The 15,566-nt window shown below is 39.8% G+C and overlaps 1 protein-coding gene across 26 annotated transcripts in view; it reads right to left on the reverse strand.

Annotated features, from left to right (window-relative positions):
- LOC109956842 (regulating synaptic membrane exocytosis protein 1-like) overlaps window positions 1–15,566 on the reverse strand; it is an 80,735-nt gene that overhangs the window by 11,340 nt on the left and 53,829 nt on the right. For 4 of the 26 annotated variants that reach the window (XM_020594234.1, XM_020594231.1, XM_020594230.1 and 1 more), the window contains 13 exons: window positions 15,112–15,442; window positions 14,788–14,959; window positions 12,285–12,438; window positions 12,025–12,081; window positions 10,211–10,364; window positions 9,366–9,470; window positions 8,825–8,887; window positions 6,011–6,130; window positions 5,215–5,304; window positions 3,043–3,141; window positions 2,460–2,525; window positions 1,590–1,703; window positions 926–1,032 (listed from right to left, as the gene is read on the reverse strand). In XM_020594234.1, the coding sequence (XP_020449890.1) occupies window positions 926–1,032; window positions 1,590–1,703; window positions 2,460–2,525; window positions 3,043–3,141; window positions 5,215–5,304; window positions 6,011–6,130; window positions 8,825–8,887; window positions 9,366–9,470; window positions 10,211–10,364; window positions 12,025–12,081; window positions 12,285–12,438; window positions 14,788–14,959; window positions 15,112–15,442 (1,632 nt within the window). Of the gene's footprint in view, window positions 1–925; window positions 1,033–1,589; window positions 1,704–2,459; window positions 2,526–3,042; window positions 3,142–5,214; window positions 5,305–6,010; window positions 6,131–7,610; window positions 7,837–8,824; window positions 8,888–9,365; window positions 9,471–10,210; window positions 10,365–12,024; window positions 12,082–12,284; window positions 12,439–14,787; window positions 14,960–15,111; window positions 15,446–15,566 lie in introns of those variants that run through there. The other 22 variants (XM_020594237.1, XM_020594236.1, XM_020594233.1 and 19 more) reach the window with 22 other exon arrangements.

The following is a 15,566-nucleotide window of genomic DNA, read 5'->3' on the forward strand; positions in this document are numbered from 1 at the left end:
AAGAAATAAGGGACCTTCCCAATAAGAGAGGCAGGGCATATTTTGAGGATGCAGGATTAGGTTTCTAACACTAGAGGGAGCATGATGTGCACTGATAGCACATCAAATGCTGATGTGATGGATGCTTGGAGAGTCACGTACAAATCTCAAGCAACCTGGGAAAATATGCTATTTACTTCTCACTTGGGTTGAACAAACTGGGAAAAGTCAGTGATGTTAAGTTGTCATGACAGAAAACACTGACTAATGAATGTGACAGTACACGACTGCACCTTCCTCATGCTATACTATCTAGCTAAAACAAGCAAGAAGATGTATTTTAAGAAGCTGTTATCAGAGAGTAAACATTATAGTTGATAATGACACATTTGTGGTCTCTAAACAGTATCATCTGTTCAAATTTTGACACAATTTGGGGGTAATTTTGCATTGGCTGTCCATCTGATTAGTAGAGTCTGTCTTAGCAGGAAACAACGTGACTAATGCTGCTTAAGAATGAAAAACCTACTGTACCACCAAAAAACTTTTTTTTAAATGTTTTTGGAAACAGAAATCTCTCATTTAAAACTGAGTTTTGATTCAAAGCTGAAAATCAGTTATTTCTATATGGTGATCTAAGAAATACATTCAAATTCTTATACTGTAGTGACAAAATAAAAGACAAAGCTAAGGGAGCAAAAGGCTGTGCTAGTGACACAAGAACACGTTCACTCAGCTTTGAACATTTTTGCAAGCTGTACTGAATTTATTTTTTGTGCTTTGTACTTAAAGATGTAAATCCAATTTTTATCTGTTTATAAGTGAAAATAAAACCAACTCTGCATTATAACTTAATGCATAAAAAAGAAATGTAAATGTTTAAAATAGCTTTTACAGTTTTTCATCTGGTTAAAACTCATGACTTCACTTATCCCACAGAACATACCTTGCTCTATGCTGCTGCTCTTTGCCGGGAGCTGTGGCAGCTGCCTGCCCCTACGACCTGATGATGGCGTCCCCATTGGAGGAGAGGGGCTGCCATGAGTGTGCGCTCTGACAGACCGTAACGCAAAGACACAAGAAGATAGGAAAGGAGATATAATAACATGTTACTTTAAATTAATTCACCACTAATTGAAATAAAGCCCAAAACAGAATCACAGAAGCTGCAAACTGATGCCCAGCACTAAAGGTCAGAGGTCAAATTAGGAGAGGAATGAATCAGATTTATCAGCAAAGGTGCAGGAGGAAGTTGCAGAAGAGACACTGAGTGTGTTTACATAGTGTATGCATATGTATCTGGGTATTTATATGTATCCCAGATACTATATAATAATATTGAAATAGTTTTATGGTTTTAGTTTTAAAATACATTTTTATATCAACAGCTACACCTCGATGGTTCCCCAAATTTAAATAAACTACATAAAGATATTTACAATGCACTGTCAGCCGGTTACATAACCCACTAACATATCCTACTTCTCAGGATTAACATGATTTTTGTTTCTTTATATATCACATGTGGTACTTGTGCATACAGTGCTACCATACTCAGAGGAAATCAACAGATGGGGGAGTGCGGGCGTGGCGCTGGCAGTAGCATGCACCTGTCCAGTCGTGGTGAGTTTGGGCAAGACCCAGCAAGGGCTGTCTGGCCAAAGGGCCTCAGTGGGCCCCCTCTCCCCCTACTGCCCCTCAGGATAGAGGTGGGCTGGATACGACTGCCATCAGTAAACAGGCACCAGGAAATTAAAAGAAATCAAAATATAAAATCATATAAACACAATAAGATTAATAATAATTACACCAATACAATTTTGCTCCTGTCAGGACTCTGTGTGTAATGTCGCTAGCTGTGTAGGGGTCCATGATGAAAAGAGCACACAGTGTACAGCAGATGTTATGGGTAAAGTCAAAGAACCATCATTAGTCAGACACACACAAGGAAATATTTTTATAATGTTATAACTGCAGTGGCTAAAATGAGCAGAGCTGTGTTTTGGTATTGTTAAAGCAAGACTTCAACATTTTTGGTAATATGCTTTGGCCAGTTTCTGAGCATTAAATCAGAGGCTCTATACCATTCTCAGGTATGTGTGTTAAATATTCAACTAGAGCCAGCAGCCAATTAGCAACAAGCAATAATGTGTTAATTAGCCAGCTTTAGAGTTGCTGGCAGACAGATCTTTTTCACCTTTGGACTGAGTCAGGCTAATAGCTACTGGTGATAGTTTCATATCTGGTATTTTTTTGGAGTGAATGTAGTCGAATTCATGTAGACCATCCACCACAACATTCAACAACTGCAAACCTAGAAAGAGTCAGTGAACGTTCATTAACATGGGGGGAAAACAGCTCTTAAAAATTTAATCTGCTAGCATTCAAAGCTACATTCTGTAGTCAAAATCAATATTCCTCTACAGAGAAGGGGTGACAACAATATGAGATGAGATGAGTGATTGAATGAATGATCGTACCTGTACCCCTCCAAGCTTTTTTTGTTCCCCCTGTGACAGTTCGGACTTGATGTATTGCTACACTGCCTGTTTCAGCAAACAGCAACCACAGAGAGAGGAAGAAAAGCAAACATGATATGGAGAATGGTGGACCACAGGATGGTAAAACCGAATATTGACTGATATGTTGCAAAAGGACTGCAAGCCCAGTTTATGGGTTGGGTTTTGTGGTTTGCAGAAGCAACAGAGCTGAGAATTGCACATTTTGTAATCTTTTTTCTCATCCACCGCTAACAATGTTGCAGCAAAGAAAACGCTTTCAAGCCAGAGGAGTAGTGAAAATTCAGAGCAGGAGCTCGGCAACGAGAGCAGGTGCAGCAGAATAAAAGTAGGATTACACAGCCTTAGACCTCAAATATTTACAGGAAAAGGGACGGAAACAGTGCTGATCCCAAAATCTGTGCAGCGCTATCGTCTATGGGATCAGTTCTAGGCTACAGGATAGGCTTAGAAATGAGGGGGCAGGAAGGTATAAGCAGGCAAGCAGAGCTGTAGAGTAGCACTTAAGGAGTAGGCACAGCAGAGGGGAACAGGCTTGGTATACCTGTCTTCCTCAAAGGCCACATGTTCTACTAAGATCCTGGGACTTGGGGGAGTCTTGCTGGGCAAAGAGCTGGAGCACCTAGAGGGGAGGAGGAGCATCCTGAGGTGGGAACACCAGGAGAGGTCTTTAATGAGTAACAGGGTGAGTCAAGGCCATGAAACTGAATTATCTTTAACCTTCAGAGTACAGTATATCAGACAAACGATTCACCTTGACTTGACTTGTACATTTCAAGTCAAAATATGGCCTGTATGAACTCTAACAATGTGATAAATATACTGAAACTTCACTTAGGTAATGCTATCTACCAACATATTTGTGGAAATTCCTTTTTTTACTGAGAGTTACATGAAAAGAAATAGAATCAGGAGCAAAGTTTGCAGAAGTTCACAGATTAATAGGTTACATTTGTATAAGTGTAAACACAACAGACAAATCTTTGACAGAGCTGCCTTTCCCTCTTTGAGTTTTTGTTCCAATCTGCTATAAGATAAATAAACAGCAGTAACTTCACACTGAGAATTTACTTTACAGACCCAGGAATGAGAACTTGTGGTGTTACAGGGAGCTATATACATATACAGTATGTGGGACTATTTTGTATCCAGCCACTGTGACTTTTATTCCCTTTGGACAGAGCCAGGTGCTTTCCTCTGTTTTCAGTCTCTGTGTTTAGCTAAGAGATTGGCTGTAGCTTCTTATTTAATGTGCAGATATTAAAATGGCATCAATTTCCTCATTTAAATCCCAGGAAGAAAACAAATAAGCACATTTCCCAAAATATCTGAGTAAAAATCACATTCAGCTAACCTATCTGGGATTTACGTATGTACAGCACATTTGTAAGCTCTGTAAGCTTGTCTGTCATTATTTATAATGTTTCTGCTAGAAAAAAATACAGTAGTAGCAGTGACAGCTTTTTTCTCTTTGAAATTAAAGGTACATTAACTGAGATTTTACACATTGCCTAATGTGTTCAGAGGTTCGAATCTCAGTGCCTGCAGTGCACATGTTGAAGTGTCCTTGGGCAAGACACTGAACCCCCAAGTTGCCTCCGATGGTTAGAGCCATCGGTTGAGTTGGCGCCGCAGATGGCTGCCTTGGTTCTCGGTATATCCTGATATACTTGGCATTTGGTTGTTTTCTGTATTTGCTGTGTTTTCTAAATTCTGCGCATCTGTTGTCAAATTGGTGAAAGCGTTTTCTTAATTTGCTAGTGTTTTGTTTATTTGCATGTGTTTTCTCAAGTAGCATTGCAGTGAGCTCTCAGGGCCACTGTAACCCTCTGTTTTGACACTTGGTCCAGACATTAGCCCTGCTTGCTACCTACCTTAGGTTATAAAAAGTGTTTTAGCAAATGCAGGCTGTCATTTCCAACAGCTAGCCACAATGGAGCTCTCATCTTCTAAAAGTCCAAAACTGTGGATACCAGAACATGTTCTTTTGCAAAGAGAGAGCAATAACCAGGGTCAACATCGGTTTGGTGGAGAGCATTAAAAACAGCCAATGGACTGCAATTTGATTTAGATGTGGTGTTCTTTCCTCTGGATGCGTCAGCATCTAAAGCTAACATGTTTGTTTTGGTAACATTTGTGACTTAGCATGGCTGTGATTTTACCTTTGTGCTGAATTGATGTGATTTTAATTTGGGAGGAATTGGAGCTTTGTGTAACGTTGGCACTTTGGTAACCCCGTTTGGGACTGTCTCCTCACTGTCAACCTCTTCACTTGACACTGTGCTGAGGCAATGGTGCTGTAAAGCTGGGACTTGTTAGTCAGCTAATGGTGGCTTCAAGCTGCTTGTTATTGCTAGGAAACAGGATGTGTCAAATTGTTTTGAGTTTCCACACTTTGTAGAGGTTGAAATAAATTAGGTAATGCACCTTTAGATGTTGTGAGGACTTCACATTCTAAATTCCTGGTGGATGCCTTTTATGAAATTGTGTAATGGTAATCTCATTCATGTATGAAAGGGACACATGGCATGAACTGGAGTGAAGACATGCAGCATTCTAAAACCCATAAATGTTGAATGATTCGTCAAGAAAATTTGAAAGTTGTTACAATCAGCCGAGTCTAAGATTATTCATTTTGTATTCAAAAATAGGTTCTTATGCAAATTAAATTCACTTTATTCACGTAATGTGTTAATTCGCATTTTTTTAAAAATACCTGTCTCTGTCAAAGGAGTGAAAGTTGGTGTCTGGTCTCAGACAAGTGGTGCTGGCACTCCTCACTCTGTCCAATGACGGCTGTAGGTCACTGTGCCGCCGCAACATGACAGCAGAGAGAGAAATCGAAATGGAGACCAGATGTGCAAGGACAGAGGATGCAAGCAGAGGTGTTGGGAAGATTTGATTGAGAACAAAAAGGTGACAAGTAGTAGGTAAACAAAAGCAAATACAGTCAGAAAAAGGAGAATAATGAGAGGTAATGTTAAAAAAGTGAGACAGAAGGAGAGACAGAGAGAAAAAGAAAGGCCATCAGATAGTGCAGTAACATGTAATGGCTCTGATGCCTGTATTTCCATGTATCATAGCCAGTCATTCCTTGTGGCCACACTGTGAGACCATTCAGATGGAAGGCTGGTAAGTTGCCATGGGAACCAGGTCTTAGAGCAAGAGGAAACTGCTTCTAAGTGTGTGAGGGAGTGAATGAGTGAAGAGGAGAGGAGAGCAGTCAGTGCTCACATTTACTCTCTGCCGCTGTATGTTTGTCACGTCATGCTGCTCTATGACAGCAGTTATTTTCAGATGGTTAGCTACATAGCGTCACATGATATTACATATAATGTTTCCAGGCAAGATGCTGGGCATGGATGGCAACGTGCTTTAGAGTTTGTTGTTCCTATAATGTTCTGCATTTGCCATAAATCTCTGCTATGCCTTCGTAAACAAGAAAGGGAGAATGTTTCTGGGTGGTAAGAGGTCGAGGGAAGAGGTGGAGTGTTAAGTTGGTGTGTTCTTACCTAACTGTGACTTCATCAGTGAACCTGAGCACACGATGTGTAAGGATGCTACGAGGTATGGTACTACCCCCTTCCTGCCTGCGGGGTGGTTTGCTGTTTAGGCATGCAGGGAGGGTGGAGCTGCCAAAGCCCCACCCACAACAGGTGGGGAATGACCCACGTGAAAAGAAAGGCAAAGGAAAACAAAAATGACACTTGAAAATGACAGAAATAAGCAAAGACAAAATAACTGAAGGGGGAAAACAAAAGTATAAATCTAAGGAGGTTTCCACAAATGATCAGAGGAGAGATAAGGAAACAGGATTCACACTATATGTGATACTGATTTTATATCCATCAACAGATCTAAAGCAGTTGAGGTGTCATGCAATGAGGAAAGCAAGCTAGAGTACGCCTACAGTAAATGTTTAGAAGTGACATCAAAAGTATTAGTGCAGAGAGAAATGAAAGAAAACGCTTATCCAGGACGTCTGTCTGCCCCGTGGTTATGTGACCAGGAGTGAAGCATAACTGTAACTATGGCTTATAACTGTCTTTTTAATGTGGGTTATAGGTAAAGACAAAGAGAATTTAAAAAGTATGCTACATGTCAATTATGCCAGGATCAACATCTGATAAAGAACAACGATGATGGTTTTGTATATTTTAGCCCACTAACACAGACATATTCTATTACTGCCAACCATTTCCAAAGCATTCCATAAGTTTCTGAATGATTTCCCAAGCAGGCATCACAATGAGGTACTTTAGCTATTTAGTATTACAGTACATTTTTATAAAGTACAGAGGACTCAAACATATTTTAAAAAGCAATGCTAAAATTGGTGTAGTGGACTCTAAGATGCTCTAAACTTTAGCCATGTGGTTTAAACTCCAGCAACTGTACAGCTGATCTTATACTTCCCACTATGCTGCTAGTATAATGATACTCCATATACAATCAAACACCCAGTGTTTTCCAAACACTGTTGTTAAAATACAATTTTATTTTAATAGCAGTTACACTTTTATATAGGTACAGTACATGAAAGTAACCTCTGACACCCCTGTGTATTTTGCACACTGGATGCAGGTTTTAGTAAATTACAGCATATAATTGCTGCAAATTAGGATTCAATGTTAAGGGAGCATTAATGTCAAAACCACATTTTGTGAATATTTTATTGTTGCACAGATATTTCAGAGTGGATCAAAGAGGTGAACCATCTAACTAGCCTAGATTTGGTTGGTCCACCCTAAAGGCACAGCATTACTACCACTATAATTGGTGTGTTTAAAAAAAATTGGCACAATATTGGCACTTGTCTGAGTTCCCATGACTGCACCAGCAACCCCATTTTCTCTATCTAGAATCTACAAAATCAGTCTAAAAGTCTGATATTTTTGTCAAGGCTTTTAGGGGAGGACCTAAAATGCAGACATAGACTGAGGAATAGTATGTAGTAGATTTAATATAATTGACACCAGACTGAGAGACAAATGATACAACCTCGGGAGCTCAACCTGACTACCAAACACTACAAGGAAACAGTTGAGTCAGGGAGCTAAACAATAAACTGAAGCACACAAAACTAAACTCCGAAAACCCAAGGTAACAAACCAAAAATCCAAGATGACGGGTAAAGCCACAGTCCATAAGAGAGGCAGGAGAAAGAGTCCAAGAGTTTGTAAAAGGAAACAAAACCGGAAACATACAGAGCCACAGGACCAATGGGTACAAGCAGGGTGTGGTGAGCAGATGAACCAGGAAACAGCTGAGGGAAGTTAGGAGAATATAGAATATAAAGGCTTGAAACATCCAGACAATAAGCAACAGGTGAAAGCAATGAGTATTAATCAAGGGCCAGAGTAAAGCTGAGGCAGGCAAGATGACAAAAACAGGAAGCTCTTACAAAATAAAAGTCCTAAACAGGAAACAGGAAAGTCCAAAACCCTACTGTTTTTTTTTTTTTGAAAATGGCATGTAATGTAGAGAAGTATATATGATTCACAATGCAAAAATGTAACAGCACTGATAGGGGCCTTCAAAGGATTGCATAATACAGAGGGAAAAGCAACACATATACTTTAGCTAAAGTGGCACCACAGAGCATCTTGGCACATACTCTGACCAAAGCAAATACAAGCAGCACAGTGGTCTGGCAGACATATGGGTATTTATTGCATTAAGAGAACACCTCTGCAACTAAATGACCCATAAACTCCACATCTGAGTCCGGGAAAGGTGGACAGGCACAGAGGGGGGTACGCAAGAATGCCTTTGAACCTAAAGGCTTACCTGTAAATATCTTTATAGATAGCGTTTACTAACAGGGGCATTTTGGGAGGTAGTGTGTTGTTGTATCTATCTGTGCCCCTGGTTGAATGAGTGGGCATCATGCACATACAACAAGAAAAGAACAAAACAATACACAACTGCTGTGAGTGAACACATCAAATGCAAAAAAAAATAAAATAATTAAAAAGGCTTTATCTTATTTTAGGTCAGCCGCTGAACAGGTTTCTAATCTAATCCTCTTATATAGTGATTAGTCTATTGTGTTCTGGTGATACACAGTAGTTGCACATGACTTTTTCAGTGTGCTACAACTACTTGGTGCTGGTGCGATTTGCTGAATTTTGCATTCAGGCAGGTGCAGAAAAGCAGACACACACAAGATCAATTCAAGACAATGATCACACTCTGCTTCAAAAATATTAAAATTAAGTGTGTTAAGATGAAGTTGTTAAAGTATAGTGAGGATGGAAATGATGATAAAATGCCACATTTTATTAAAATAAAGCTGAATGGTGGTTGTCTTTTGTTCTTTTTACCTGTTTGTGTGCAGGCACTCGGCACTCCCGCCCCGGATAGACCTGTGCATGTCCAGGACCTCACTGTCATTGCCATGACAATGGGTGAACAAACAAAAAACAACACAACAGAAGAGGATGGCAACTCAGACAGGCAAAGTGAATTTATGAATGACAGAAAGCAGGAAATAATAATTTTGAGATTTCAATTAAGTATGCATTAATCGATACAGAATGACAGAACAAACTCAGCATGTTGCAATGACTAGTTTCAAGCTGTTAGTAGAATTAGTTTGTTAATATCACATTACAAACATTGATTCAATGTTTATAAAATGTAAATAAATGTTAGCATTTAAAAACTCCATAAGTATTACTTGGAACTTTATTTATTATTGGTGCAGACTAAAGTTGCTGTCAAATCATTGCTGAATGACCCACTATGAGTGCTGATCCAGTGTATGTATGTTTTGTACACAATATTTATTTTAGGTCGACACACACTGTCCTAGCCTCTTCCCACAACCTCAGACAATTCTCAGCGGTCCCAAAAACAGGTTACCTGTCCTCAGAGTACTCATAGTCCGAGTCACCGGAGCGCTGGCGCTCCAAGCGGGAGTCATGGTAAGGAGAGGGGTGGTGGTTCTGGTGGATCTCATCCAAACTCCTGGTGAAACCAAGAATGAATGTATGGTTTTTATTTAGGTATGATATGAATCTTGGTCTGTAGTTAATGATTCAGGCAATTCAGTACTGTATGTCTACCTTTACTTGGTCTGATCAGATACAATACACATGTGATACAACAAAACTACTGATTTAACTCAATTAGATTTTATTCATAAAAATAAAGATGAGTAGAGAGGCCCTGACGTTCTTGTTTAGATTCTGGTTCGTTCGTTAGATTTTGGTACCTTAACTATATAGTGGTGCTCCAAAGTTATATATATATCATTATTATACCAAGATAACACACTAAGCCTCCTCCGGAACAGCTAATAACAGTGTCACAAAAACAGCCATGTACAGAGATGTGTATTACTTAGCAGTGATTTGGCAATAAAGTAGAGATGTTGAAAGGTGTTAAATAAATGCCAACTATCTGCATCAGTTGTGTGACCCATATGTGGGACACTGTGCTATCAACACTCAAACTAATTGTTTTGGACTACACATTAATCTGAATAAAGTGCAAAAATGTCTGGATATATTCACTGCACAGTTCTGCTTGATCTTTTCTCAAGATACCTCTGTGAGGTCTATTGTCATTGCTGCCAAATCTCAGTCCTCACATGAGCTCATGAAGCTAGAGTAGGTCAAAGCTTTAGATACGGGCTTTTGCTGTCACCACAAACAACACATGCTCAACTGACAGTTCACCACATAATTCTGGCAGGTGGTGCCAACCTTTGCATGGGTACATGTGCAGGCCGGGACCGGGCTCTGCAGGAGTCCTCTCTGTGGGGAGACACGGAGCGGGAGCGGTGTTGGACAGGACGCTGCTGCTCAGGCACAGCCAACGTACTGCCTCGATCTCTCTCTCTGGAGTTACGCTCTGCACCTACACACATGGCATGTACACAGAGACCCGGCATGGATGCAGACACACACAGCAGCAAATAGCAAGATTCACACACACACATTTTTGCAAACATGTTTGTCGATTCATAGATTTGTATGAATATAACACACACAAACATGGATACACGCACAGAAACACACACACACACACACACACACACACACACACACACACACACACACATCCAGGCATTAGATGTGACTCCTTCTATAAGGGTGCATAAGTTGTGAGTGTTGTGCTAGTGACTATGGATGCCATTGTCTTACAGACTGTAGAACATCATAGCGGGATGTTTTACAGCAAATGATTAGCTAGCACACAGGTTAGCTGGTCAGTTGAGCTACCCTGAGTGGCTGACTGTTTCTGCAATGTCTCTGTCAGATCTGACATTTGCTCACAAAGCTTGTTTTAAAGTTTGACGAAAGAGATTAGACTCTTAACACCTCGGGGACATTTAACCACTGCAGTGGCAAAAAATAGGTACAGGAATTTACTAACATATGTTTTAATTACTCACAACATGATATACACATTTACTGTGTGTACATAAATAAATATGTGGTAGCAAAGAAACTAGCTTTGATTCCTAATGTGCATTTTGGTACAAAACATCTAATAAATCAGTTTCTTGTTAAATTTGGGATCAAGTTTGATAACTGTGTTTTATTCCCAGCTATATGGATGAAGCTGTAGTTTATGGTTCTGACTAGCATCTTCTCCAATGTTTAGAGCCATTTGCCATACACCACCAAGCTAACAACAAAAACATGGTTTCTCAAAAACAAATAAAAAACTAATTCAATTGATAGCCAGAAGGTAAACCTACTGTACAATATTAACACTGACTCTTAAGATTGTCTTTTAAGGAGACGCATAAGAAACAGGAAATAGGGGAAAGGGAGAAAATACTGAACCAAGAGCTCCCTACACTTCATATTTCTATTGTGCATTTATCTCTGTAAAGAATCAGATGTACATTGTTCTTGCTCATTAAGCCTCCCTAGGTGGGAAACTACTGTATACCTATTTGGCATTTGGAGAGGCCAAAATGAACTATAACGCAGGTCCACATTTTTCTGAAAGGACATAAAACCACAGCAGAAACAGTCAAACAACAAAACAGTTGTAGCGATTCTACTGAGCAACATAACACAAATTCAGTTTATGCTTTGTATGTTCAGGGTCCTTTCAGTGATGTACACAACAGGACTAAAAGCATGCACTAGGATAGCAGGAGACTCTGTGGAATGGCAGAGAACCACTGTAGCTCTACAGTCTAACATGCACTCAGTGCTTCAGTGCTTTGACAGCCAGCAGAAGAGGAGAAACTGCAGCATCAGTGAAGTACAGTACAAACTGCAAGAGTATAAAGGCTGTAAACTTTTAACACTGCAATTCAAATTTAGCCCAGTACCAATATGATGAATTGCAAAAGAGGGTTGCTTTTGCTGAAACAGCAAAGCTTAATTATTTTAATTTTTGTGTAGTTTGTTCTAAAGCATACACTGGAGCCAAAAGGAGGCTGGGAGGTTTGGGAGAAGCAGATGGAGGAAAGATGCTACAAGATGCTCTCTCACCCAGTGCTGGACACCTACAGGCTACTACAAGGAGATACTCAGTAACCATGCCCCCCACCCACCTTTAGTCACTACCATCAAACCATCATCAAACTCTGTATCAACGATGCGATGAGACCCTGCACATGCCCAAACATCCACAACACACATACACAGGAGAGGGTGAGGTTGAGAGGTACTGTTGTCTCCCACACTGAGAGACAAAAAAGAGGCTCAGTAAAGGAAAAGTTAGCAATCACACACTCAAACATAGGGTCACATAGGTGTTAAATCATACACACACACGAAAGCCTGTACATGTACCAAATATAACCATACATACTCTGTAGTTTCTTGCTGGGGCTGTCTCCATGGCCATGTCTGCGTGGGAGGTACGGGGAGGGCTGTGGCAGAGGTATAGAGGACACATCGTGTGTCTGGAGTTTATACCAGTGAGGAATGTCGTCCAGCAAGGCCGTTTCCAACTCTATCAGGATCTAAGAAAGGACAAAGAAGAAATGATGGAAGGGGAGATGAGCGAGCAAAAAACTAAGCGTCAGGTGGGTCAGGCAGCTGAGACCATCTTTACAATAGAAAATACCAACTGTTTTGACTTGTTGCCCAAAGAGGTACCAACCTGTGAACTCCTACCATAAGTCACAAATATTTTTGAGTTGTAACACGTTCAAAAATATTTTTGTTTTGCTGAGTATTTAATCTGAAAACATCTGGAAGCTTAAGGAGCTGATATCAGCCAATATTCTACAAGTTAAGAATCAGAAATTAGAGAACAGACTGAAATTTTTCACAATATTCTCTAATTTTATGAGGTTTTCTTCTTTTCTATCTCATTAATCACTTCATGGCTGCTTAGTCTAGTTTTTCTTTAATGAATGCATTATAGACTAATCTTGTGATGACAGGTGTTGTTTAAACCCACATGGCTTCATCAAAACTTCTAGTCAAGATCCTGCTGTATGTAAATAATTATGCACAACTCACTTACAATTTTCAATGTTGTGTAAAGATGTGATCAAAAAAATGGAATCATTTATAGTATGTTAAAATACTGGAACAAGCTGATTATGATGCTTTAGATAACATATAGCACATTCATGTGATTGTCTAAACCAGTGGTGGAAAGTAACTAAGTACATTTACTCAAGTATTGTACTTAAGTACAATTTTGAGGTATCTATGTTTTTCTTGAGTAGTTCCATTTTCTGTTACTTTATACTTTGACTTCACTAAGTTTTAGAGGCAAATACTGTACTTTTTACTCCACTACATTTATTTTATTACTTTATTTACTAGTTACTTTTCAGAATCAAATTAATACAAAAATACACTATAATTATAAGTTAAAAATAGCTCCCCTTCACCAGCTACGGTATTAAACGTGATGTATATAATAATACATCAGCAATTATAATACCTTAATATGATATAAAGGGATGTGAAATGTGCCATTCTGCATAATGAGTACTTTTACTTTTAGTACTTTAAGTATGTTTTGATGAAAATATTTTTGTACTTTTACTTTAGTATCATTTTGAATGCAGAACTTGTAACAAAGTATTTTTACTCTGTTGTAGTGTTACTTTTACTTAAGTAAAGGGTTTGAGTACTTCTTCCACCACTATGAAAAAGGGAATAAAATTTAAAACAGTTTAAAACTGTAGTAAAGCACATCAACATAGTGTGTCACCCCCTCCCCATTTCAGATTTTTTCATGCCATTCACCAAGTGCTTGGGAACTTTTTGTGCATTTTTCTATGATATTGTAAAATGTTGACCCTACTATGTAAAGTCCCTTAAGATTAAATTTTTGTTGTGATTTATACAAATAAAATTGAATTATCACTTGTTATCTGCCCATAGTTACAGCTCAGGAAGTCCCTACTCCACCTACTAGAAAATTCAGTAGGTTGTCATCATACCATATAGAAGAAAGCGTTTCGGCTTTATGCACTAAAATTATGTGGTTAGGTTTAGGGAAAATTCTGGCTTGACTTAAAATGCTCAGTGATAAAACACAACATTTCAAACTGGACTTGAACACCTTTCTCCTGTGAGAAAGTCTTAAAGGGCTTTCAGACAGGATGTATTATGCACTGAGCCTAACCCCCATGCTGAGCGCAGGGGAGGAGGGCGCACACGTGCAAATTGCACACGTTGGGTGCCAGTTGCTAGGTAACCAAATAGCTTTCCAGGAGGTGGTTAGCAGATATTAACTAGTTTTTCGAGCAGCAGACTTGGATGCACAATGTATCTGTCTACATGTCAGTGAAAAGCTCTGGCCTTAGTTCTACTGATGAGGAGGAGGAGACGAGCTGCAGCAAAGAAGAAGAGATTGTGGGTCCGCCAAAATCAGCTTCTCCTCCATTTTCTTTGTAGTCTGTCAGGTTCTCTGTAATTGGTAGCATTAAGGTGTCGTCACAGAGCGCTGTGCCCAAGTTAAACTATTTTTAATTTCAGTGCAGCGAGCAGGGACAGCACTGCGTCCTATTTGAAGGCCCCTTTATGTTATATGACATATCCATCCAGCCTAACTGCCTTCAGGTGACGATTTACACTATTTACTATTGGTGTTTCTCAAGTCTTTTTTAAGGGTCATCGTTTCCCTCACGTGCGTCTTTTTTTTGTATCTTAGTTAGAGAAACACAACCTATGTCACCTCATTTCATCCTTTGTTCTTGACATAATCACTGCAACCACAAGAGGTCACCTAATTACCACATCTATCAATGCTGGGAGGTGTAGGAGGCCTACAGTGTGTCTGATAACGACTGGTAATAGTCATTGAATTGTGTCACAACACTGAAATCGACTGGTGTGTCCCCCACCTCGCCCAGAAATTCACTCTCCTCCTCCTGAACTCTAGGCTGATCCCAGACTGTGATCTCCAGCATGCGTTCCCTGAAATCCCGCCGGTGTACATGAGAATATATGAAGGTCTGGTTCCACTTGGGCTCAGCACTCTTCTTCACTGTTTTAGTCCGCCGTTTACTCTTATCACTAGAACAGAGTGAACAAGCAGTGTTAAGATTACAAGTACAAAGTGTGTTTGTGACCTTGACTTTAAAAGTAGTCAAAATAACAAGCATAAGCAGTAAATTTATGTTAGGAAATATTTTTGAGAGGGGCCTACTAAATCAGGATGACCTTACCTCCTATCAGGCAGGAAGTACATCTTGACATAAGGGTTCCGAGGTCGTCCATCTGGTCGGGATGGTAGGTCTATGGCTTGAAGGACGTTGACAATCAACTGATGGCCTACTTTGTCATACCACAGCTTCACCTGAATTGATATGTGAAGGGAGTTAGCATCTATCCATATCTGTATCTGTTCACATGAACTTCTGTTTACCCTCTTCCAGACACTCACGGAGAGCTGTCCAGGCAGTACAAGAGGAAGGTCTCTGAGGGTCCCAGGGCTGGTAGGAGACATCACTGATATAGAGGGACGGTCCATCTTTTGTGACTCAAAGGAACTAGAGCCTGCTGAGGAACAAACAGAACAGTTGTCAGGTTTGCTCGCCCGCTCTGGCCTCCCTCACCTTTCCTACTGTCTCTTGCCCCTTTAAACTAATCACGTTCACCTGTTTCTCACTCCCTTCTCAAC

The sequence above is a fragment of the Monopterus albus genome, unplaced genomic scaffold, assembly GCF_001952655.1.
Source record: "Monopterus albus unplaced genomic scaffold, M_albus_1.0 scaffold22.1, whole genome shotgun sequence".
Classification (NCBI taxonomy): Eukaryota; Metazoa; Chordata; class Actinopteri; order Synbranchiformes; family Synbranchidae; genus Monopterus; species Monopterus albus.